Raw genomic sequence first — 20,197 nt, forward strand, 5'->3', positions numbered from 1 at the left:
ATATTACAACTTACCATTGTGCTATGTAACACAAAGTATTTTTACAGTGTTTGAGGAGATGTAAGCTGGTGTGCTCCAGCTGCAGTGAGCAGAAAGGGAAGTGGTGGTTGGAGAGAGAGACAGCAACTTTGATCTCCTCATTCTCATGGAAACAACAGTGTAGAGTTACACCTAAGACAGCTTTATTTTCTTATTTAGAACTTTTAAATACATAATTCTGATACACAGAGAAGAGTTTTTCGGGGTTTATTCAGTGATGACATGACATGACATGTTTTGTGAATGTACCCTGAGCAGCAGGATTTTCTTCTTTGTCATTTCTCATCACAATAATTTCCACACAATCCAAAATTGTGTCCTTTCTTTTGAAGTAAGTCAGTATTTGTATTCCAACACATGGCATTTCCACAACACATTGGTTGTCATGACACAACGAAGTACACACTATGTTGGAAGAGTGGAGTTATAGAACAGAAATCATAAGCCACTCTGTCCACCATGTGGACTGTGTAGTGCCAACATGGAAGATGTTGTGGCAGATTATCAGACACATTTTCTTCGACAACAAATGTTGGACATTCAAGTGCCTGACTATGGCCTGAACTAACATGCCAGGATCCAGAATACCAACAGAAACACAGTGTTATTTGAATAGAGCTGCATTTTTAAGTGCCCTTTTATCAGTCAAAGAAGTGTCTGTGCAATGGTCATGGTATCTGATCATTTTGCTTGAAAGTCACCCGTGACCAAGGTGTGGATTAAGTCAATGGTTGAGATTTTGGCAGCAGATAAACAACTTAAAATAATAATAATAATAATAATAATAAAATGTGTACAGTTGACTAAATTTAACCATTTCTTACCATCCATCCTCTATCCACCACTTTATCCTCACTAGGGTCGCGGGGGGTGCTGGAGTCTATCCCTGCTAACTCGGTCGAAGGCAGGGGACACCGTGGACAGGTCACCAGTCTGACACAGAGCCCATTTGTTACCAGAACAAGAGACCTCAGATGGTGTGCTTTTTAAAATTTTAGTCAGAACAAACAACCATTTGCATTTAGGGTTTATATTTTTGTTTAGTGTTTAGTGAAAATTGTGAAGTCCGAGAAGATTACTTAGGCAGAAACAATTCTTATCTTGAGATCGGAGACTGCAAATGTTTCCCCAAAAGCATAAAACACAAAGTCCTGTCATATGTTCCATGAATATTCTCAAACAATTATAAGAAACATTCCTTTAAAATGTGAGTGTCCCAACTTAAAAACAACCGTAGGCCTAGAACTTTAATAAAATAGCTTTAATGGGAGCCTTTCAGCCAGACAGAGGAACTAAAGGCCTGAACCCCCTGTTTCCGGGTGGGATGCTGAAATGCTGGTGCTCACTTACTTGTGCAACTTCTCATCTGGACGATGAGCCACAACTTCTGCAGGCAACAGCAACTTGGAAAACTTCAGTGTGAACTCGCAGGTGGGTCAAATGAGGTTAAAGCACAGATAATTAGAACACTTTACCGATTACACAGCAGTGGAGGTGTCTGTGTCAGATTGCGGATAGGCGTCATGTGTCAACCTTTCATTCACAGTGGCAACCGAGGGCGAAGAGATTCATTAATTCATGTGGCATTTATTAATATTATATTTTTTCTTTGCGCTCCTTGTCTGCACTCAGGTTTTTTTGTGTAATAAAACCAAAAAGGCACGACTGGAAGGGGGTTAGAGGATTATTCTGGGCAAAAACAAGAAGGCGAAATGTGTGAGAAAAGGACGCTTATTCATTTGTGTTTAGGAGAACTCTCCCTGTTGCCTGTTCGGTCTCTCTCTCTCTCTCTCTCTTTTTTATGACTGAGCGACTTCTGATGGAGCTTTAGCGCAGAGAGCAGTAAGGAGAGAGAGAGAGAAGGGGAGAGGGAGACCGACAGAACGACGGACCGCCAGTCCGTCTATCTATCCAGCTGCCTGTGCCTCTGCAGAAGAAGCGCGCAGTCACACGCATAGACCAAAACGCGGGCACATTTGGCACATACACGTGCACGACGAAAAAGAGAGAGAGGGAGAGACGGTGGTAGCGGGTCCCATGCTCGGTCTGCGGGCTGCCGGAGCCTCTCCTGTAGTGGTCAATGTGCATGTGCGTCTATGTGCGCGTCCGGCCGCTGCTCGCCTGCCTCTCATCCTTCCTCTGCGCTCCTCTCCTCCCGGGACAGGAATAACGGGATCCAGGGAGCTCTAATCAACACCGAGGCAGGTTGAGTCCCCCAACAATGCGCGGGGCCAGCAGAGATTGCAGTGGAGAATCAGCAGCATAGGCGCACACACAATGAAGATTGGATTACAACAGTGATTTTTTTTCCTTATTATTCGCAGCTGCGCTCGTCAAGTGCTAAAACGGGGGATTTCATTCATTTTTTTATGATTATTTTTGGAACCGTTGGGAATAATTCATTGCCAGACATTCGGCGGTTTTCTTTCTTTTCTTTCCCCCCCATTTTTTCTTTTATTCTCCTGTTGTGCAGTGTTTGGTGAGAGTGATCCATCAGAGGCTGCATGGTTTCTCCGAGGAGAGAAGGGACTGTTGCAATGTCATCTCACACCACTGTTTTGGAGCTCTGTGGAAGGGAGATGCTGTAAGTACTTTGCCATGTCTGTTAATTTAGGATTTGATGATAGCGAACCGTCTCTTTCTCTCCCCCTCTCCTGCCCCCTGATCTGGCTTTTCGTTATTACCCACAAGCGTCCCGTATCCAAAGTGCGGCACCACAGCTGCTCCCAAAACACGATCAACTTGGATTTAAACGATGAAAAGGCAGGCAGCGTTGAATGCAAGCAGTACAAATCAAACTCTTCCCTCTTTTTAGCTCCCACATCAAGTGCTGTAATTCCCCCTTTTTAATTCCTAGCGCTGGCGCAGTGAGGAGCGGAGCGCAGGGAGCTTCAAAGCGCATCAGTGTGCAGCATCTACACAACAGTTTATCCCTTTAACGCAGAGACATCTGCACGTATAGACTGACTGTGAAGCAGGAATGCAAAGAAATATGCATCTTTTTGGTAGTTTCTCATGAACCACAATCAAACTGTGTATACCGTACAACCGCAGACGCCCAATGGTTTACCCAAAAGAGATGAGATTAAGGCAATATAAATGATGGCTGTGCTGATCTTATTCAGAGGCTGGATAACACATTGCAGTTTTTTTTTTTTTTTTTTTTTTTTTTGGGAGAGCCAGTGGTTGGCACAACTTCCAGCTGCTCTCCATCCCATATCAGGACGATCAGTCAGTGTTCCATTAAGGGATGTCTCCTCAAAAAGCACCTCTTATTTGTCTTTGTGAAGTTCTAATTCAGTTATCGGGACAAATCTGTACGCTGTTGAATCGTGACACAAAGTGAACACGGGTTTTGCCCCCCTAAAAGATTGTTTTCCAGTGTAAGGAGCGTCTTGGCCACGAGTGGAAGAGGAGAAGGAGGCAGGCAAGCCCTTGTTCTACCAGTAGGGGTCGCACTTGTATTGTCTTGGCTTCATTGAACCTAATGGGGGGGAGATCCAAATGAATTTAACCCCCCTCCCCTCCAAGCTCTCCCCAACCTTCTCCTCTCTCCTGTTCTCAGGATTCAGTCACGTTGTTGAAGCGCAGTACTCCTCTCACAGAAAAGCTCCCTCTCTCTCCCTCTGTCCATGTAAAAGCGTCATCTGCAGCCCATAGAAGGCCAATCCACGCTTTTATGACACTAAAAGGAAATAATGTATGAGCCCACCACCTCCCCCATCAATGTAGATCCTCCTGTAGACTATAATCATGGTGCTTTGTTGTTTTCCCCCCAAATATCTGCTCAACAAGACTGTGTGTTTGCAGAAACACAGTTTTGAAATGTTGTTACATTCATTTTTTTTGTCTAAAAACTATCAAGCAGAGGCTTGAGAGAAGGATGTAAGAAGAAATTGGGTGTGGGAGAAGATGAAAGAGTAGAAGAGTGAGATTTTGTCTGTGTACGAGGGAGATAGAGAGAGGTGTGATTGATTTTTAATGCACCTTTATTTACATATAGATGAAGACAGCATTAGCAAAGGGATTCAATTAGCGGATACCTCTGAAAAATCATAAAGGGTTAAATTCAAAGTCCAGAACAAGCACAGAGGAGATTTCTCCTGCAAAGCGGTGGTGCTGTGTCTCAAATTCATCCCCGTTTTTCATGGCTGGGGGGGCCCAAAAGCACTTCTGACTTCGGCCTTCAGAGATGGCTTCAGATCACAGATTCCGAAGACAGAAATGCCATAAGACTCAGATCTCCACCTCAAACTACAAAGATATCAAGTAACAGAACAACGTAATCTGTGTGGCAATATGTAACTTGTTTCTACACAGTTTTCTTTCATATGCTTTGACATAATGAATGTTTTACATGTCGTGCAAGTACAGCAAGTAGACATGAACATTCAGAAAGAGATGCAATGCTCTAGTGCGCATGCTAATGAAGCAAAAAGGGACTGATGCAGATAAAAGAACCACAAATACATGAGTGAGGGGGACACTGGAGGATGCATGCAGTGTAATCTTCCAACATGGAGGGACAGGTGTGTATTGGGCATCAGGTGCAGAAAGAAAAAAGAGAGAGAGCGTGCAACACTATTAGCATCCGTTATGAGAGAATATAAGTAAGCTCACTCCTTTGTCAGCTTCTCTCTCTCTCACACACACAGCAGTGGGTTTGTAGAGACCTGAAGAGGTATGTGCAGTGGGCAGACAACATGTTGAAGCCTGAGTGGTAACAGACGATTACTTCCACTGGGCTTCTCATGGGCGCTCATGCACATGTCAGGGCACACAGAGCAGATGGCTGGGGCTTCAGAGAGAGAGAGAGAGAGGGAGAGGGAGTGAATGGCTGGGAGAAAATGGATAGAGGAATGAGGTGACAAAGAGGAAGAATGTCAGAAGTACAGTGGGAACGGTTTGGGTATTTCATGGGCTACTTAAAGGGGTAAAATGAGCAAAGTTGGGAGAACTCATGACTGAAAATGCGGGTCGACTCCTGTGAAAAACTTGAGGTGTTTCGAAAATTGGATCCAGTATTGTTTGCTCGACTTTCAGTGCCTAGAAGAAAAAGTTGGCAAGCTTTCTGTTTTGTAACCACTAAGCTCAAATCACAATCTCCCTCAGTGACATCACTAGACTTTAGGAAACTCCTCAACATTTTTAACTAGCAAGCTGATCTGATGGTGTATAATCAGTGGAGTTGTCTTCTGCAATTTGTGTATACCACAAAATCTTGAAAAGATACGCAGAAAACGAAGGGTTAGGATTTCTGTTTTGTTATTTTGAAAAAAAAATACAGTAAATGTCCCAGTTTTATAGACTTGATTATCACAACTATCAACGCAAACAAAAAATAGGTTCACAACTGTCTTGCATTCTTCAAACAACATTTCCAATCCCTTTACACAGAGTTACTTCATATGTACAGGCCAAGACACCTACATTTTCAGCTGCACATTGATATTCATGCAATGTCTTCAAATGGCAGAATCTCATTTTAGAGTGAAACTCTTGAAATAGAAGAAGACAGAAGGAAACAGAACTTGGGGAAGGAAATTAGTTGAGAGAAATAGGGATCGGGGGGTGGGGGGGTGGAGTGATAGCAGGGAAGGGGAAGATGAACAAATGGGGAACAAGAGCCGAGTTATTTTAGAAGTGAGTTATTTTTGAATTAGTCATAATTGGGCATACAGTTATAGAGTGAGGAGGAGGAACAGAAAAAAACAATGGAGGAGTGATTAAATATGCACAATGGTGGACAGAAGGAAGATCAGGAAAGAGGGACGATGAAGGTAGAGGTGTGTGCTGCAGTACAGTTCAGGCATCAAGGGGCAGGGGCAGGGTGAATCTACAGTTTAGTGAGGTCAAAAGTCAGGAGATAAGCTTCCAAGAAACAGTCAAATAAGCCATCAAAAGGAAATGCTAGTAGTTTTCTGGCATAGTGGAAGCAAGAGGCTGGATTTGGAACAGCTGACACAGACTTTAGAACCAGTGTTCCACATTAGAGTCAACTTAGATAGCAAAGACTGAAGTTCTATAAGATCTCCTAGTGCAAAAAGTAACAGAAGTACAAAATAAATGATTAATGTATAGTTTATTTTGGAACCGTGCATGATTGTATACTACGTGTCCTGCACAAATTCTATGATCATTAGTATATTCACAGGACAGAAATGAATTGAAATTAGTTTCACACATGTTTTTAAACCGCAATTTTGGCAACATTTGGATGAACTTTACATCCTCTGTTGAATCTGTCCATCTTTGATATAAAATTGTGTGGGAAAAGTAAACTTAAGGAGAGATTGACACTGCAAAGGTGAGGATGCGAGATGGGAATAGAAAAATCAATAGTTCCGAGGATACACATGAGTGTGGTAAGGTGCAACTTATGCAAAGATTTTGTTTTAGTCAGTGCATTACAGGAGAAAATGGTTGAAGGGAGAAGATGTAAGGAAAGATGGACAGTTAAGTGGAAAGATGAAGGGCCGATGAATGAAAGTAGAGTAATGGAGGAGCCGGTGTGGGACGGAGAAGGAAGAAAAAAAAACATGCAATATTTACACACACATGCATCCTCTGGATCGCAGCATAGTAAAACATACACTTATCATCCTCAGTATCATCCTGAAGCGGACTCCGTAAATAAATCATATCCATAGAGTGTGTACAGTATGCTAATTTAATTTTAATGCAATTTGGGAAGATAGAAAGAAGAGCAAATGTGAGCCCAGCAGTAAATGCAATCATATTAATTATCATGTAAAGATAATGCAGCTGAATTATTGATGCGTGTGAAACCTAGTTGTGTGTGGGGACCAGAAATGTGGGCTTTGTGACCGTGAAGCCGTGTGGAATTGTGGTAATGAGAGATTTCGCATGCAGGAGTGTGTGTGTGTCTGCGTGTGTCTGTGTGTAGTCCCATTAGCACACAGTGAAACAAACGGAGGACTAAAACCTGTAAAATGCATTTTAGATTCTAATTCACCGAGGATGATTTTGGTAAGATTTGATATCAATATCTGCTTGTGCAGAGAGTAGTTGCTTTGTGGCTTGTGTGAGGTAGGAAATATGAGCGTGTGTGTGTGTGCATGTGTGAATAGTCGCCAGTAGTGTGGATGCGCCTGCCAAACATCATCTACTGTTGTGGTGCCAAGAAACGGTAGCCTTTGTGTGACGACAAACTGCCCAATACGATTTGGCTGGGGGTCCTCTTGCTCTCTTTTTCTCTCCTTTTCCCTCAGTATCTCCCTCTCTTTCTCCTATTATACTACTTTCTCCACCCTCTACATTGCTTTTACTTCCTCTACTTGTTTTTTTTATTTTACTTTTACTGCTCCCCCAAAATATCCCCATAATGCTTCCGAGTTTTTTTGTCAGATTTCCACCACCACCAATTTGGAACTGAAAGATAATCTTGTCAGAATTGGACTCGCCTGCTACAACAAATATCATAAAACACCAAACTGGAGCCAGTTTGACCCGGATTTTGAATCTGGGTTTGCCAAGCTCGCTCGCAGTGAAAGATAGGTTTGTGTTTGTTTTCGCTAAAGCATTTCTCAGGGAGGACACTGCATGTTATAAAATGGTATGTTTTATAAGCACCTGTGCTGACTCTGTGCATCTTCTGTGGGCTTCATAACTTTTTCTTTAACCTCACACCCAACTGTATACGATGGCCCCACTAATACTGTTAAATTAACAGCAGAATGTAATATATAGCCGAATATTAGCAGCAGCAGGTTGGTCCGGTAATTATGGACATCGTCCTTCAGCATGAAGGGCCTCTCTTGACAAGTAGAGCTCGCCCTGCTCTAGTGCTCTTGAGCAAAACCTTGAATAGGAACCAGCTGCAAAGGTCTGCAGACAAAGGCCACTCAACCTTTCAAGCCAATGGGTCGTTAGTTAGCATTCACAATTGGATGGTGGATTTGGATGTTACTCTGTGACCAACGGCACAAGAGGCTGTGGTTCTACTCTCGGCATGAGTATGTGAAAATGCATGAGCAGAGTAGAGATGATGGGCTTGACGTAATGTATGCATGATGTATTTAATGCCCGCGATGCAAATAAATGCCAGTTGTATAGAATTAAATTATTTCACAAGCTGTCAGGGCAAGCCTCCATGTAATCCTACAGCTTTTTGGTAAGGGAATATGATGACTTCTTGACAGAGACACTGGGATTCCATTAGGCATCAGTGCTCTCTCTGCAGTGAATGGACTGAGATTTGGTGATGATTCATCCTCCGGTCTCTTCTAACAGTGTTTCTGCTCAGTTGGGCAGGGGGGACAAGGAGTCCTCTGCTTGTTTTAAAAACACAGGATGACACAGTGAGCCCCCATGCATTATTCAGCTCACAATAGAGCCTTCCACTGCAGTCTCAATTTCATTACAAAATCACAAGGTATGACAAATCCTAGCCTACAGAAAATAATCTAAAAACCATCATCATACTTGGAAATAGACAATATAGACACAGCTTTTTTCTCTTTCTTCGGGCGGACAGGGTTGACTGGTCACGGAAAATATGACAAAGTATTTTATTGCATTTGTTACCTACAAAATATTGTGAGGGGGGTACCTATGATAAAGTTAATGGCAAATGAGAAACTCAGAAGGCCATTGAAAAAGCAGTTGGTGGTATATGAGGCACAGAAGAACATGGAGCAGGTGAATACAAAGGAGTGCCACAACCTGTACAAAGATCAAAACTTGAAATTAGGGTGCAAACTCCTGCTAATGTTATACTAAGTGGTTTATTTTAATAGTTTAAAGATGCATTTTCAATTTGCATCTCGGTCAGATCTATGTCCATCGAAGCACTTTGCCATTTTGTGCATATGCCCGTGAGAAAATAGCAAAAAATCACAAAATGTCCTTTCATACAATTAAAAAATGTTTCATTTGAGGTTCTTAAATTCAATTCAGATGCTGACTGAAAACTAGTTACTTGTTCTTCGGCTTGGGCTGAACTTTCCACCTAATGATGTGACTCTTAATTTTTTTTTTAAAAATCTCATGTTAACTAAGAAGCAAATTGACGAAGAAAAATGAGCTACTCCGCTCTACCATGTGAATGCTTTTACATTGACTGCCAACATATGGTAAATGGTTGTATTTATATAGCGCTTTACATGATACGTCACATTTACCCATTCACACACACATGGCAGAAGCTGCCATGCAAGGTGCTAACCATGACCCACCAGGAGTAATTTGGGGTTAGGTGTCTTGCTCAGGGGACACCTCAACATGAGCACGACGGGCCAAGGATCGAACCAGCAACCTTCCAGTTACAAGACAGCCACTCTATCCACTGAGCCATGCCGCCCCCAATATGGATGTTGCTATGATTTTCACACTGTTGATTTGTCATTTATGTTCATGGCTAGGAATGTTTTGTAAATGGGACGAGTTTGTTATGAACTTGTGACTTGAGTGCTTCAATCTCCGCTGCCTCCAATGGTGGCATGATAAACGACAGCCCCTGCGCATCAATCACGCACCGATGGGCTCTGCGCTGACGCAAAAAACCTGCGTTCCTGTCAGTGAATCCATAAATCGTCAGCGGTACACATGGACGCATTATGTGACCATATGTTTCATGCCCTTATGATTTTGCTCACGCTCCGCTGTTCAGCACACCTGCTCATATGTCTTCCAACACATGATGATGTTTTATGCTCTCTGAGCACTGGGTGTGCAAGGAAGACTAGGGAGCCTTCTGTCTGTGGGGAGAAGGGTGATACAGGTTGTGATTGCTGTGAAATGATGGGGATGCTTTGCCTTTGTGTTTGATTGGTGCAGAGCAACCACTGTTACCTTCTTTCCTGTAATCGCACACGCTGACTGTCCCACTATCACCATTTTACAGCTGAGGAACGCCGCCCTCCATACCTCCGTCCTACTGTCTCCAGCATGTAGAGCTCCTTCAAAAGCACAAGAGAACGCTATCTGGCATCCCAAACTATTTTTAGTGCTCAGTGGATCATATTGGTCTGTTCCTAGCCCTTATGTAATTTGTTTCCTACTTACCTCTGGGATACAAACTGATCTCTGCGTGTGTATCTGACAACTGTGTCAACACTCTGAACGTTCGATCATTTTATCTAATAAATAGAAGAAAAAGCTTTATTAAACATTGTATTTAGTTTCAGTACTTATTCACATCAGAGTTTTCTTTAGGCTCAGAAAAGACTTGTATATGTCAGTTCCTTCTAAGAGGAAATCCAAAGTCTCAGTATGACACCCACTAGATTCATACACTGTTTGAAGAGATCATCAAAAAGCAATCACTTTTTAAAAATTTTTTACTTGTTAGCATGTCCATCTAATGTTATTTCTATGGCAGAACAGCTATCGTGAGCGAAATAAGCAATCGACACCATGGCTGTATTTCTGCCTCTTAAGTGCAGCGCCCCAATGACAGTTTCAAAAAACAGATTCAGACTTCTGGGTCCAGATATGTAACAAACCTAAAGAACCAATCCTGTCAGCTTTGTAATTATTTTTCTTCAGAATCAGTGTCTGGTTTGAACTTTTATGACAACTTGCGGCTGTGAGCAGAGTCGCATGTGAGCTGGTGGGCTCGAGCGACAATGGACAACAGAGGGGTGGAGGGGAAATGAAGCAGGGACTTTATAGATCTGCAAATTATTAAAAAGTCAATGGTGTAGAGTTAGAGTTAAGTCATTTAAAGTATGATGACGTTATTTTCATGGAAAAGAGTTTTTAGAGGTTTAATCAATGCCTGGAAAGGGACTTCAACTTTTATGGATTCATTTTAAAAGGTACAGACTGCATGAAAATGGAATTAATGATTGGTTGTGATGATGTGGGACAACTGTATTTGATTCATTTTTTCTTTCTTTTAAATGATGTGAGTTTATCCAAATCGGAAATGCTGGTTATGCATCATGAACAAGAATAATGGCACCTAAGGAGTTTTATACATAAGGGATCACACCGCTTCCCAACAATGGACACTTGATGGGTATAGAAATAGACAAAGTTGTGGTAGAATATTGATAATCCAATTAAGGCTTCACCCTCCAACTGCTGTGCAAACACTAGATGCACCTGATTGGACGAAGGCTTCACTTACAGGGTTAATTCTGTTGGATTTCAAACCAACATGGCTGCTCATTTGGAAACGTGTACTCTGAAAACAGTTCACCAGAAATTTGAGACAAGAAATAAGATATAAATTTGTTGCTTTTTTTTCTGCATTTCCTGAGAGTGGTGGCCAGACACCCCGATTTACATAAAGACCTAAACTTTATGCTAATGAGGAGCTGACAACACAATGGCCCACCTCTCAAAGCGCATCATGGTGCTACCAGAATGCATTGCATTTCCTGCTTACATAGACAAAGAATGGGAATAATTGAAGGAATGGACTTCTGCGAAGTTGTACTTTGGTACGGTTGTGCAAGCTAATATTCTCACAATGCTGAAAATGTTTAGCAAGTATAATGTTTCACTTCTTAGTCCAACTAGCAATAAAAACTAAATTGAACTGAGGCTGATGGTAACAATGAACAGTTTTTTTAACCTATCTGTCACAACATGACAAATAATGGAATAATTGAAAAAAAGTCTAATAGAACTGCAAGTATCTAAATGTTTGGTAATCTTTGAATCTCCATTATATTGTTAAATTCTGTGTCAGCCTTTGCTGAAGGTTGAGTGTTAAGATATTACTCTTGTTAACTGTATAAATGTCTGCTTGCCTCTTGTGAACAGCACAGCTTGGTCCTGAATCATCTGAGCCTCGCAGTCGTGACCATAGAGTGTATACTTGTTAGTCAGCTTCTCTTTCTCTCACCCCTCCGCAATTTTCCTCCCAAGGCCATCTCCCTCCCTATGAGATTTATGTGTTTAAGAAAGTTACTGAGGTGACATAGAATGAAAGAAGGGAAGTAGTTACCTGACTGTGTGGGTTTAAAGAGCCGTGCATTAACAATTTATCTCTCCTGCCTTTTCTCTCCATCTTTCCACACCTCTCTCTCCAATCTCCTCCACTCTTTGATCTGTCTTCATTTCTTCTGTTCTCCCTCATCCTCTCTCCTTACAGGGGATGAAGTGGTTTGGCAGTATGTCCCTCAGCAGCAAAAGGAATAAGAGGAGGAGTAGAAGGAGTAGCGGTAGCTCTGGAAGTAATAGCGTGCTGCTCTCCTTGGCTCTCCTGGTGGCCGTGACCGTGATCGTCGACCCTGCGGCAGCTCAGAAGCAGCGAACCGGCGGTGGCTCGGAAAAAGTGCCAGTCCTGAACATTGCAGTGATCCTGGGACGAACACGCTACATCTCAGACCGGGACATCCGGGCGCTGTGGAGCAAAGAGGACCCGATCGATGTCAACGTGGTCACACTGCTGGTCAACGAGACTGACCCGAAGAGCATCATCACCCACATGTGTGACCTGATGTCTGGGACCAAGATCCACGGCGTGGTGTTCGGGGATGGCACTGACCAGGAGGCCATCGCCCAGATTTTGGATTTTATTTCCTCGCAGACGCTCATACCCATCCTGGGCATTCATGGAGGGTCGTCCATGATCATGGCCGATAAGGTATGGAGGAAACTGGTGCTGTGAGTGTGTGCATGTGCAGTGAATAAATGGTTGGTGGAAGAATGTGGATGTTGCCTACGAATGGATGAAGTTGTGCAATGCAGAGAAGGATATGATCTAAATGGGTGGATGGATGAATGAAGATTGATTGTCGAGTTGTTTGGTTTGGAGTGATTTGCCAAAAGTTACATATTTTACTGCTGTTGCAGTTAATAGCCTGTTAAATCAAAATCTCAAGGCCTTCCCAGTTAACTGACACCCTGCAAAATAACAATGCGGTTGGCTTATAGAGAAACAAGAGAGGAACCAGGCTAGCCCAGATAGAAAGACATGATGCGGAGGAAGAAAAGATTGTAGGAGGATGAGGTAAGTATCTGCACAGAAGTGTTGGAGGAATGATTGGAAGAAACTTGAAAGGCAGGTGGAGAACAGGAGGAAAGGAAGAAGCTGGGATGCAGTGACTAAAGAGAGAAAGGCAAAGGGAGAGAAAGAGAAGGAAATATGAAAGGAGTGGGTGTTGTTGTAGTCTGGCTAACGCTGACTGCGTGGTGCAGTGAGCTGTAATCTGAGAAATCTCCATTCACTGTGCAGGATTCCCTCAGACGAGGTGCGAAAGCCTTGATTGGTTTCCTCATTTGAATAGGCGCTGCTCCTCGCCTGCCAATCACTGTGAACCCTGAATGGGAATAGATGTACGCCGCATGATTGTGTGGATTCATGTGTCACTGCTTAGCTCCTGGAATTCGTCAGATCCACAATGGGGCTATTCTTAACTGTGTTATTAGCCCGGAAGATCAAAGAAGGCTTACTAGCAAGGGTGACAATAGTACTGCAAAATTGTACTTGAGTTGTTGTTGTATTGTTACTTTAAAGAAATGTTACTCAAATACAGTTGTATGTGTAAAAATGCATCCAGATAAGAGTAAAAAACAGGTATTCTGAGTAAACATTACAAAGTTAAACAACTAAAAGGGAGGAGAGGAAGGTGAGAAATGTTATGCAGAGTTATGAATCTCAGTTTAACGAGCTGTTAAATGAAAGAAAACCTTTAAGGGACAGAATAATGCATTAACATGTTAGTGCAACCTACATTGTAGAAGAACATCATGCAGTTGAGCCACATTGAACTCTCATGTTCAAACCAACTATTAGTTCTTCATAGACAAGCCATTTGCAACCCGTGCAAGCTACTCGTTATAAATCTTCTCCCACCTCTCCCAGCGTAGCCTTACCAGGATTAACCAGACAAATCGACCAATGCAGGTGCCTTTATAGACTTTATATAGCAATATTAAGCAACGCAAATCAAATAACCTTCCACTTTTACAGCATTATAGCTTCACTACAGCAGACAACGCAGAGATCTGTAGACAGTATAAGTTCTACAATGGATTCAGTCAGCAAACATGCAGAAGAAGGTGAAAAGAGAGCTGCACAGTTTGTGTGACTGTGATGCCTTCCTCAGTTTTACTGCATTCTGTTGTGCATTTTTTGTGCTGTTCACACACTGCTCAGTTCCAATTGCATATATCTGCACCCATCCCCCCGACACTGGCCACTGAACATACTGTGCATTCAGACACATTAGGCACATGTAATCTTTTCAGAATGTTATCTGAAAAAGGCTGAGATTACACTCTGACACTGGTTTAGGCTAGAGCCTGACTGTCATATCAGTTGGCTGACGTTATCAGCCGATATTGGCCTAAGAGATATATTAGTAATGGAGGAGATGTTGTCCGATGTAATGTTTGTTTGTTTTTTGAGGAAATTATGCCTGATTTCATTTAGAAATTGCGTAATCCAGTTCCATTATTTACAACACTGTTAGCTCTGTCGGCAGCACATGCAGCAGAGTACATAGCACAACTGAGCCGATGGCGGTGCCGAGTCATGAGATGATCAAAGAATTTGCTCCACACAAATCGTTATTGGCATCAGCCCCAAAAAGCTCTCATTTTGACTTTTTATGTGATGTTAAGTAATAAAGTAATAAATAACTGTTTTACTGTAATGAGAATAAATGTAATCCAATATCCATTAATTCCATCCAGCTTACTTGAAAGTGTCTTAGCCAGACTATCATTGAAAATGCTACATATAGCAGTTTGAAGCCCTAATATATCTTGATGAAATTACTAAACTAATGAAACAATTATGACATTTTTGTGAGTTTAGATGTTTATCAGCACTACCACCATACTCACTATGAATCCCACAGTTTCTTTCCCACCAACCTGGTGCCCCAAGTGTGTGCTTTTCTTTTCTGCCAATTTCCTCAGGATATATTATGTTTCTGTAAACCTCTCTTTTTCTTCCAGATCCCTTTGTTTACAAATCTTTAGCTCCAGTTGCTTTAGAAGAATAGCTGCTTGTTCTTGATACTTCATGCCATAAAGCAATCTTCCAGCAGAATAGACTTTAGTCCGGCAGGTTTCCCACCAAATCTGGCCCTGCGCTCCACAACAACACATGCAGAAGTTGGTTGCTACTGTAGATCCTCTCAACGAGTATCTTGTTTGTTTTCAGTAAATATACAAATGTCTTGTAGTTACTGTGCTAATGGTTTATTGATTCTGTAATGTGACACGTGGCGCCTTTCTACGAGAGAGGAGTGGATGGAAGGAGAGACCGGGATAAGTGTTGGTGGAGAGGAGGTGTGATTTGGAATAGAGGAGGTGGAGAGAGGAGGCAGAGGAATGAAGGGGTGAGGGATAATCCCTCATCTCGACCAGGGGTGATGCTGAGTAGAGGGGAATTACTGGATGTCCTGATTGGCACCTGCCACACTATTTTCAGCTGCGCACACACAAACATCACTTTAGAGGACTTAGATTCATTTTCAACCACAACAACAAAAGCCTGAAGCTAAACCCAACCTACGCTGACTTCAAACCAAGTCTTCATACTAAACTTTACTGATTCATGCTAAGGCGTCTTGTTTCTTCTCCACAATGTGATTGTGTAAGCAGATTTACGTCCCCACAACATGAGTAATACATACACACACACTCACACTCATGTTATTTCCCCTGTCAGCAAGTGTCATTCAAACAGCAGCAATTCAGCTCTTTGACAGCAGGAATGTTTCCTCTCTAGGAACATATTAGGAGAAAATAATCCACTTTAGCATGCTCAGCCCAGCATTTTGTCCTCTCTTTGTTTTGCCTCACACCATGTCTGCAGCTTTAAATCTACATGCTGCCCCTGCTGTGCTGTGCACACACAAACCTTTCTATACCTCAGGGTTAAGATGTAATGTTTGTTTCAGGTGAATGAAAACTTTACACCGAGTTGATAATGGTTTTTATTCAGCCACTGCATCACACACAAAACTGTGACAGTTTTTTTCTACCCCCCCGGGCTTGTAAAATGTGTAAATAGCCAATTTGCAATGTGTGAAATTCAATTTTTTTTCTGGATATTTTGGGGATGTACGGAAATTTCACCCGAGAACAGCTCATCAACTGTTAGGACACATTAGAGAATGTTCATGGTTGGTTTACAACAGAATCTTGTGCATTTAATAGGAAAATAAGGAGGTTTGACGGAGGCTAAAGATGTGAAAAATGCTGTAAAATGTAACAAAAACAGAGAAATGTTTTAGTCTACATGAAAAGTTAGATTCTGGACTGTAGACTATTAAAAATGGAGAGATACTGTGCCAGTTGTAAAGCATAGTGTCTGTGATATGTGTTTTGTTCACCTCACATATAAGACCAACAGTTAAATCTGTTTGGTGAGAGACATGGCTTAGGATTCTTCTGGTGTGTTCTCTGCTGTATCCTCTCCTTGTAACATTTTCATACAGTCATATCCCCTCCTTTTAAAGTTTATATAACTCCTCACCCTCTGTAGATTCAGGTTTATACAGTTACCCTCTGAAGTAGTGGCGTCTTTGTGCCGCCGTGTTCCATGCAGATTTTCACTAATCCTCATGTGAAATATGAAGCTCGCCTCCAATGATTACGCCTTGTAAGACCCTCAATGTGTTTGTCTATTTGTGATTACGCCTTCATACTTGTGTGTGCACGGACGTGTGTGAAATTTCTCGGCGTGTATGTGCTTTAGTGCCTTTGCATGCACTTTTCTCTGCGTGTTTGCGTGTTTTTCCTTTGCCTGTCACTTGGAGGCTAAATCTCTCGCTGCTGATGACTTCCAGTCAAAGCTATTTCCATGTCAACCTCTGGAGAATACAATCTGAGAGCTTCCCCATTTAAAAAACAAGAAAAGCACTCAGAGAGCTCAGTGCTCCGCCAAGGCTGCTCAGTGGTTGTATGATTTCCAACAGATGAAATCTTTAAAAAATTTGTGGTCCGCAGCGGTTGAGTTGTAGTAGCATCATGTGATTGTCAGCAAGCAGCTGGCGTAGTGTTCACTTGTTGTCAAAGTTACAGTGACACCGTGACGCTGTCTTGCAATGATTCAGAAATCTTTAACAAATCCATGGATCCAGACTATAAGCTGCATCACTGTCAAAATCTAATTACTTGGTCCTTCTATCATTTCTGACCTTCCCTGAAAATCCATCCATCCATTCTCTATACACCGCTTTACCCTCACTAGGGTCGCGGGGGGTGCTGGAGCCTATCTCAGCTAACTCGGGCGAAGGCAGGGGACATCCTGGACAGGTCACCAGTCTGTCGCAGGACTACATATACAGACAAACAATCACACTCACATTCACACCACGGGCAACTTAGAGTAACCAATTAACCTCAGCATATTTTTGGACTGTGGGAGGAAGCCGGAGTGCCCGGAGAAAACCCACGCATGCAGAGGGAGAACATGCAAACTCCATGCAGAAAGATCCCAGGCCCAGGCTGGGATTTGAACTGGGGATCTTCTTGCTGCAAGGGAAAAGTGCTAACCACTACTCCACTGTGCAGCCCCCTTCCCTGAAAATGTCATTGAAATTGGTTTTTGAGTAATGTTGCTAAGAGACAAACGACACCAGTCATCACATAACTCCGCCGTGTTCTTTGGCAGAGTAATGAAAGTAAATATACCTCATCTTCACTTTCTCCGTCTTTCTTGCTCCTTGTTTGTCCCTCTGTTTCATCTCAATAATCTCTGTCTTTCACTCTTGTTTGTTAATTAGATGAATGTTGCGATATCTCCTTGTGTTACTCCCTCCCATACATCTCTCAGCCTTTGTTGATTAATGCACACTTGCCTGTATTGAAAATAATTCATTATTGATTAAGGAAAAAATATCTTCCGCTGCTGCAGTCTGAGCAGTTCAGCTGGAATGTAGCACCCATAGCAGGCAACTCCTTATATCCATGTGGATAATAAAAAGAATTTGAAATCCACTGTTTTATTTTCTTACGTTTGCATTCTTTTCTCCTTTTTTTTCTGTTTCCATCTTATATAAATTTCTTAAGGCTTCCCTTATCATTCCTTCACCAGACCTTGTTATATAGGTGTACGTCTGGCCGGCCCTGTTGATTGGCTTCTTGTAATTCTCATGCTAAGTGGTTATCGACTCGCTCAGAGGTCAATAATGGCAACTGGATCACGTTAGTTACAAACGCCTTTCGCTGTGTATTCCTCCATCTTGTCTGCTCTGACTCTATCAACATGTCCAGGCTCATCTTGCTCACATGTTTTGCTGCTTTTCTGTTCTTCATCCCTCTTGTTTTAGCACACACCTCATGAATTGAATCACGGCTCTGTATGCACCAGATGTGTTAACAGTAGCGAGGGGAGATGTCCTCTGCTTTTGCCTCTTCTGGAAAAACAAACACTTTGCTTCCGAATAAAACAAAAAGTGTTCAAAGAGTCGGAGAGTATTGCAATGCTCTTTTATGTTCCTCTGCAGTGTGCCACTGTAGGTATGCGTTGCCTTGTCTCTGTACAGTGATCTCACACATTGCTTTCATTTCAGAATTCATCCCCAGAGTGACTTAAAAAATGACACTTCATCTACATGGGCTGCATAATTAATTATTCAGTGATTCAAGAAAATGAAAGAATATTGTGCGCCATGCATAGCGGAGCACACATTTCATATTCCTCATGCATTCAAGGGTAAACCTAAGACTCCCAGATTAACCTTCAAACACTCCCATCCAGAGCAGGAACTGGCTTGAATGTGAAGCCCTCAATTCCCCAAATAATTCCAGGCTGAACAAAGACAGCCATTTGCTCTGTATGTGTGCTGCATTGACTAGCTTACATGCTGCCACCGCAAATGGCAACAAGAGGAATGTGTTTTTAGCCCAGTAATCCAATGGAATCAAATCAACTCGGTTCATTACTCATGTTGCCTGTCAAGTTAGTGGACCTCTTGTTGGCCTGAAGGCGATTTTGTGTTGTTTTTCCTTCGGCAGTCAGTAGTGAGTGACATATCCATCTCCTGACATCACTGTGGGGTGGCTGTAGCTGAAGATACAGGATTACAGATGTCTCTAAGTTGATCCATGGCTCCTCCTGTCCACATTAACCTATAGAAAGGGCTTGCTTGTTGCACTTGATCCTAAAACAACCATTTTATATTGTAGACAAACACCTAAGCCATGGTAATGGTTGTTAGAAGGGTTTAAGTAAATCCTTGTCACATAAATCAAAAAAATGACAGCTGCATGGTTGCATGGCTGTTGCCTAATAGCTATAAGGTTCTGAAGTGCTGGTTCTTTTCTTTGTGGAAGTGCATGTCCGTCCTTTGTCTGTGTGAGTTTTCCAACTTCCTCCTAGAGTCCAGAGACGTGCTTGGTAGATTAACCCTCTGACCCTAAACAGTTTCCTGGCATATTTTTCTTCTGCTACATTTTTATTTTTTATTTTTACTGATTGGGCTTATTTTCCATAACAATATGCCTGGGCTTTGCAAAAATTCTGTTACACTCGGTTTCATGATCTTTAGAGATGTTTACATGTCGGAGTGAAAAATTCGATTCAACAAACTGAAAGTTCTACCTTATAGGCAGGTGTCAATACAGATTTGTTCTCCGGTGAAGTTGTATCAAGATGGAAGTCAAAAGAGTTGAGATATCTGCTCTCCTTCATGCTGGCCACAACAAGTCTGACATAGCCAAAGAGCTGAACATCAGCCGGATGAACGTCCACAGAGTCACGGAGAGGCTCAAGAATGGTGAAGACCTGAAAGATCTTCACCGGGACTCCAGCACCCCCTGCGATCCTAGTGAGGATAAAGCGGTGTATAGAGAATGGATGGATGGACATGTAGAAAAAAGGTGATTTTTAGGACATACCCCAATTTTTAGCTTACATTTAGTTGTTTTCCTTCAAGGTCTGATGATTCTTGATGTTTTTACACATTCTTGCTGTCAATGATGGTGCATTTTTTCTGGCCTTTTCTAGGTTTTATTTGACAGGAGAGATAGAGATAGACAGGAAATGGGGAGAGACATGCAGCAAAGGGCCGCGAGCGGGAATCGAACTCAGACCGCTGCATCGGAGACCAGCCCCTATACATGGTTCGCCTGCTTAACCCATTGAGCTATACAGGCGCCCCGTGATGGTGCATTTAAAAGAAAAAAAAGCATTCCTTTTGGAAAATCAACATAAGATTTGCTGGAATCGTCTGTTGGATGGCTGGGTGTTATTTTAAAAAAAAATGTGGCAGCTTCT

At 42.3% G+C, this 20,197-nt stretch overlaps 1 protein-coding gene across 1 annotated transcript in view; it reads left to right on the forward strand.

Moving 5' to 3' along the window:
• Positions 1 to 1,868: 1,868 nt before the first annotated feature.
• Positions 1,869 to 20,197, forward strand: part of grin2aa (glutamate receptor, ionotropic, N-methyl D-aspartate 2A, a) — a 174,450-nt gene continuing 156,121 nt past the window's right edge. Inside the window, exons 1-2 of the mRNA XM_022209001.2 lie at positions 1,869 to 2,623; positions 12,107 to 12,601. Coding sequence (XP_022064693.2) covers positions 12,110 to 12,601 — 492 coding nt within the window. The 5' untranslated portion in view covers positions 1,869 to 2,623; positions 12,107 to 12,109. The remainder of the gene's footprint in view (positions 2,624 to 12,106; positions 12,602 to 20,197) is intronic.

Source organism: Acanthochromis polyacanthus, chromosome 21 (genome assembly GCF_021347895.1).
Source record: "Acanthochromis polyacanthus isolate Apoly-LR-REF ecotype Palm Island chromosome 21, KAUST_Apoly_ChrSc, whole genome shotgun sequence".
NCBI classification, from domain to species: domain Eukaryota; kingdom Metazoa; phylum Chordata; class Actinopteri; family Pomacentridae; genus Acanthochromis; species Acanthochromis polyacanthus.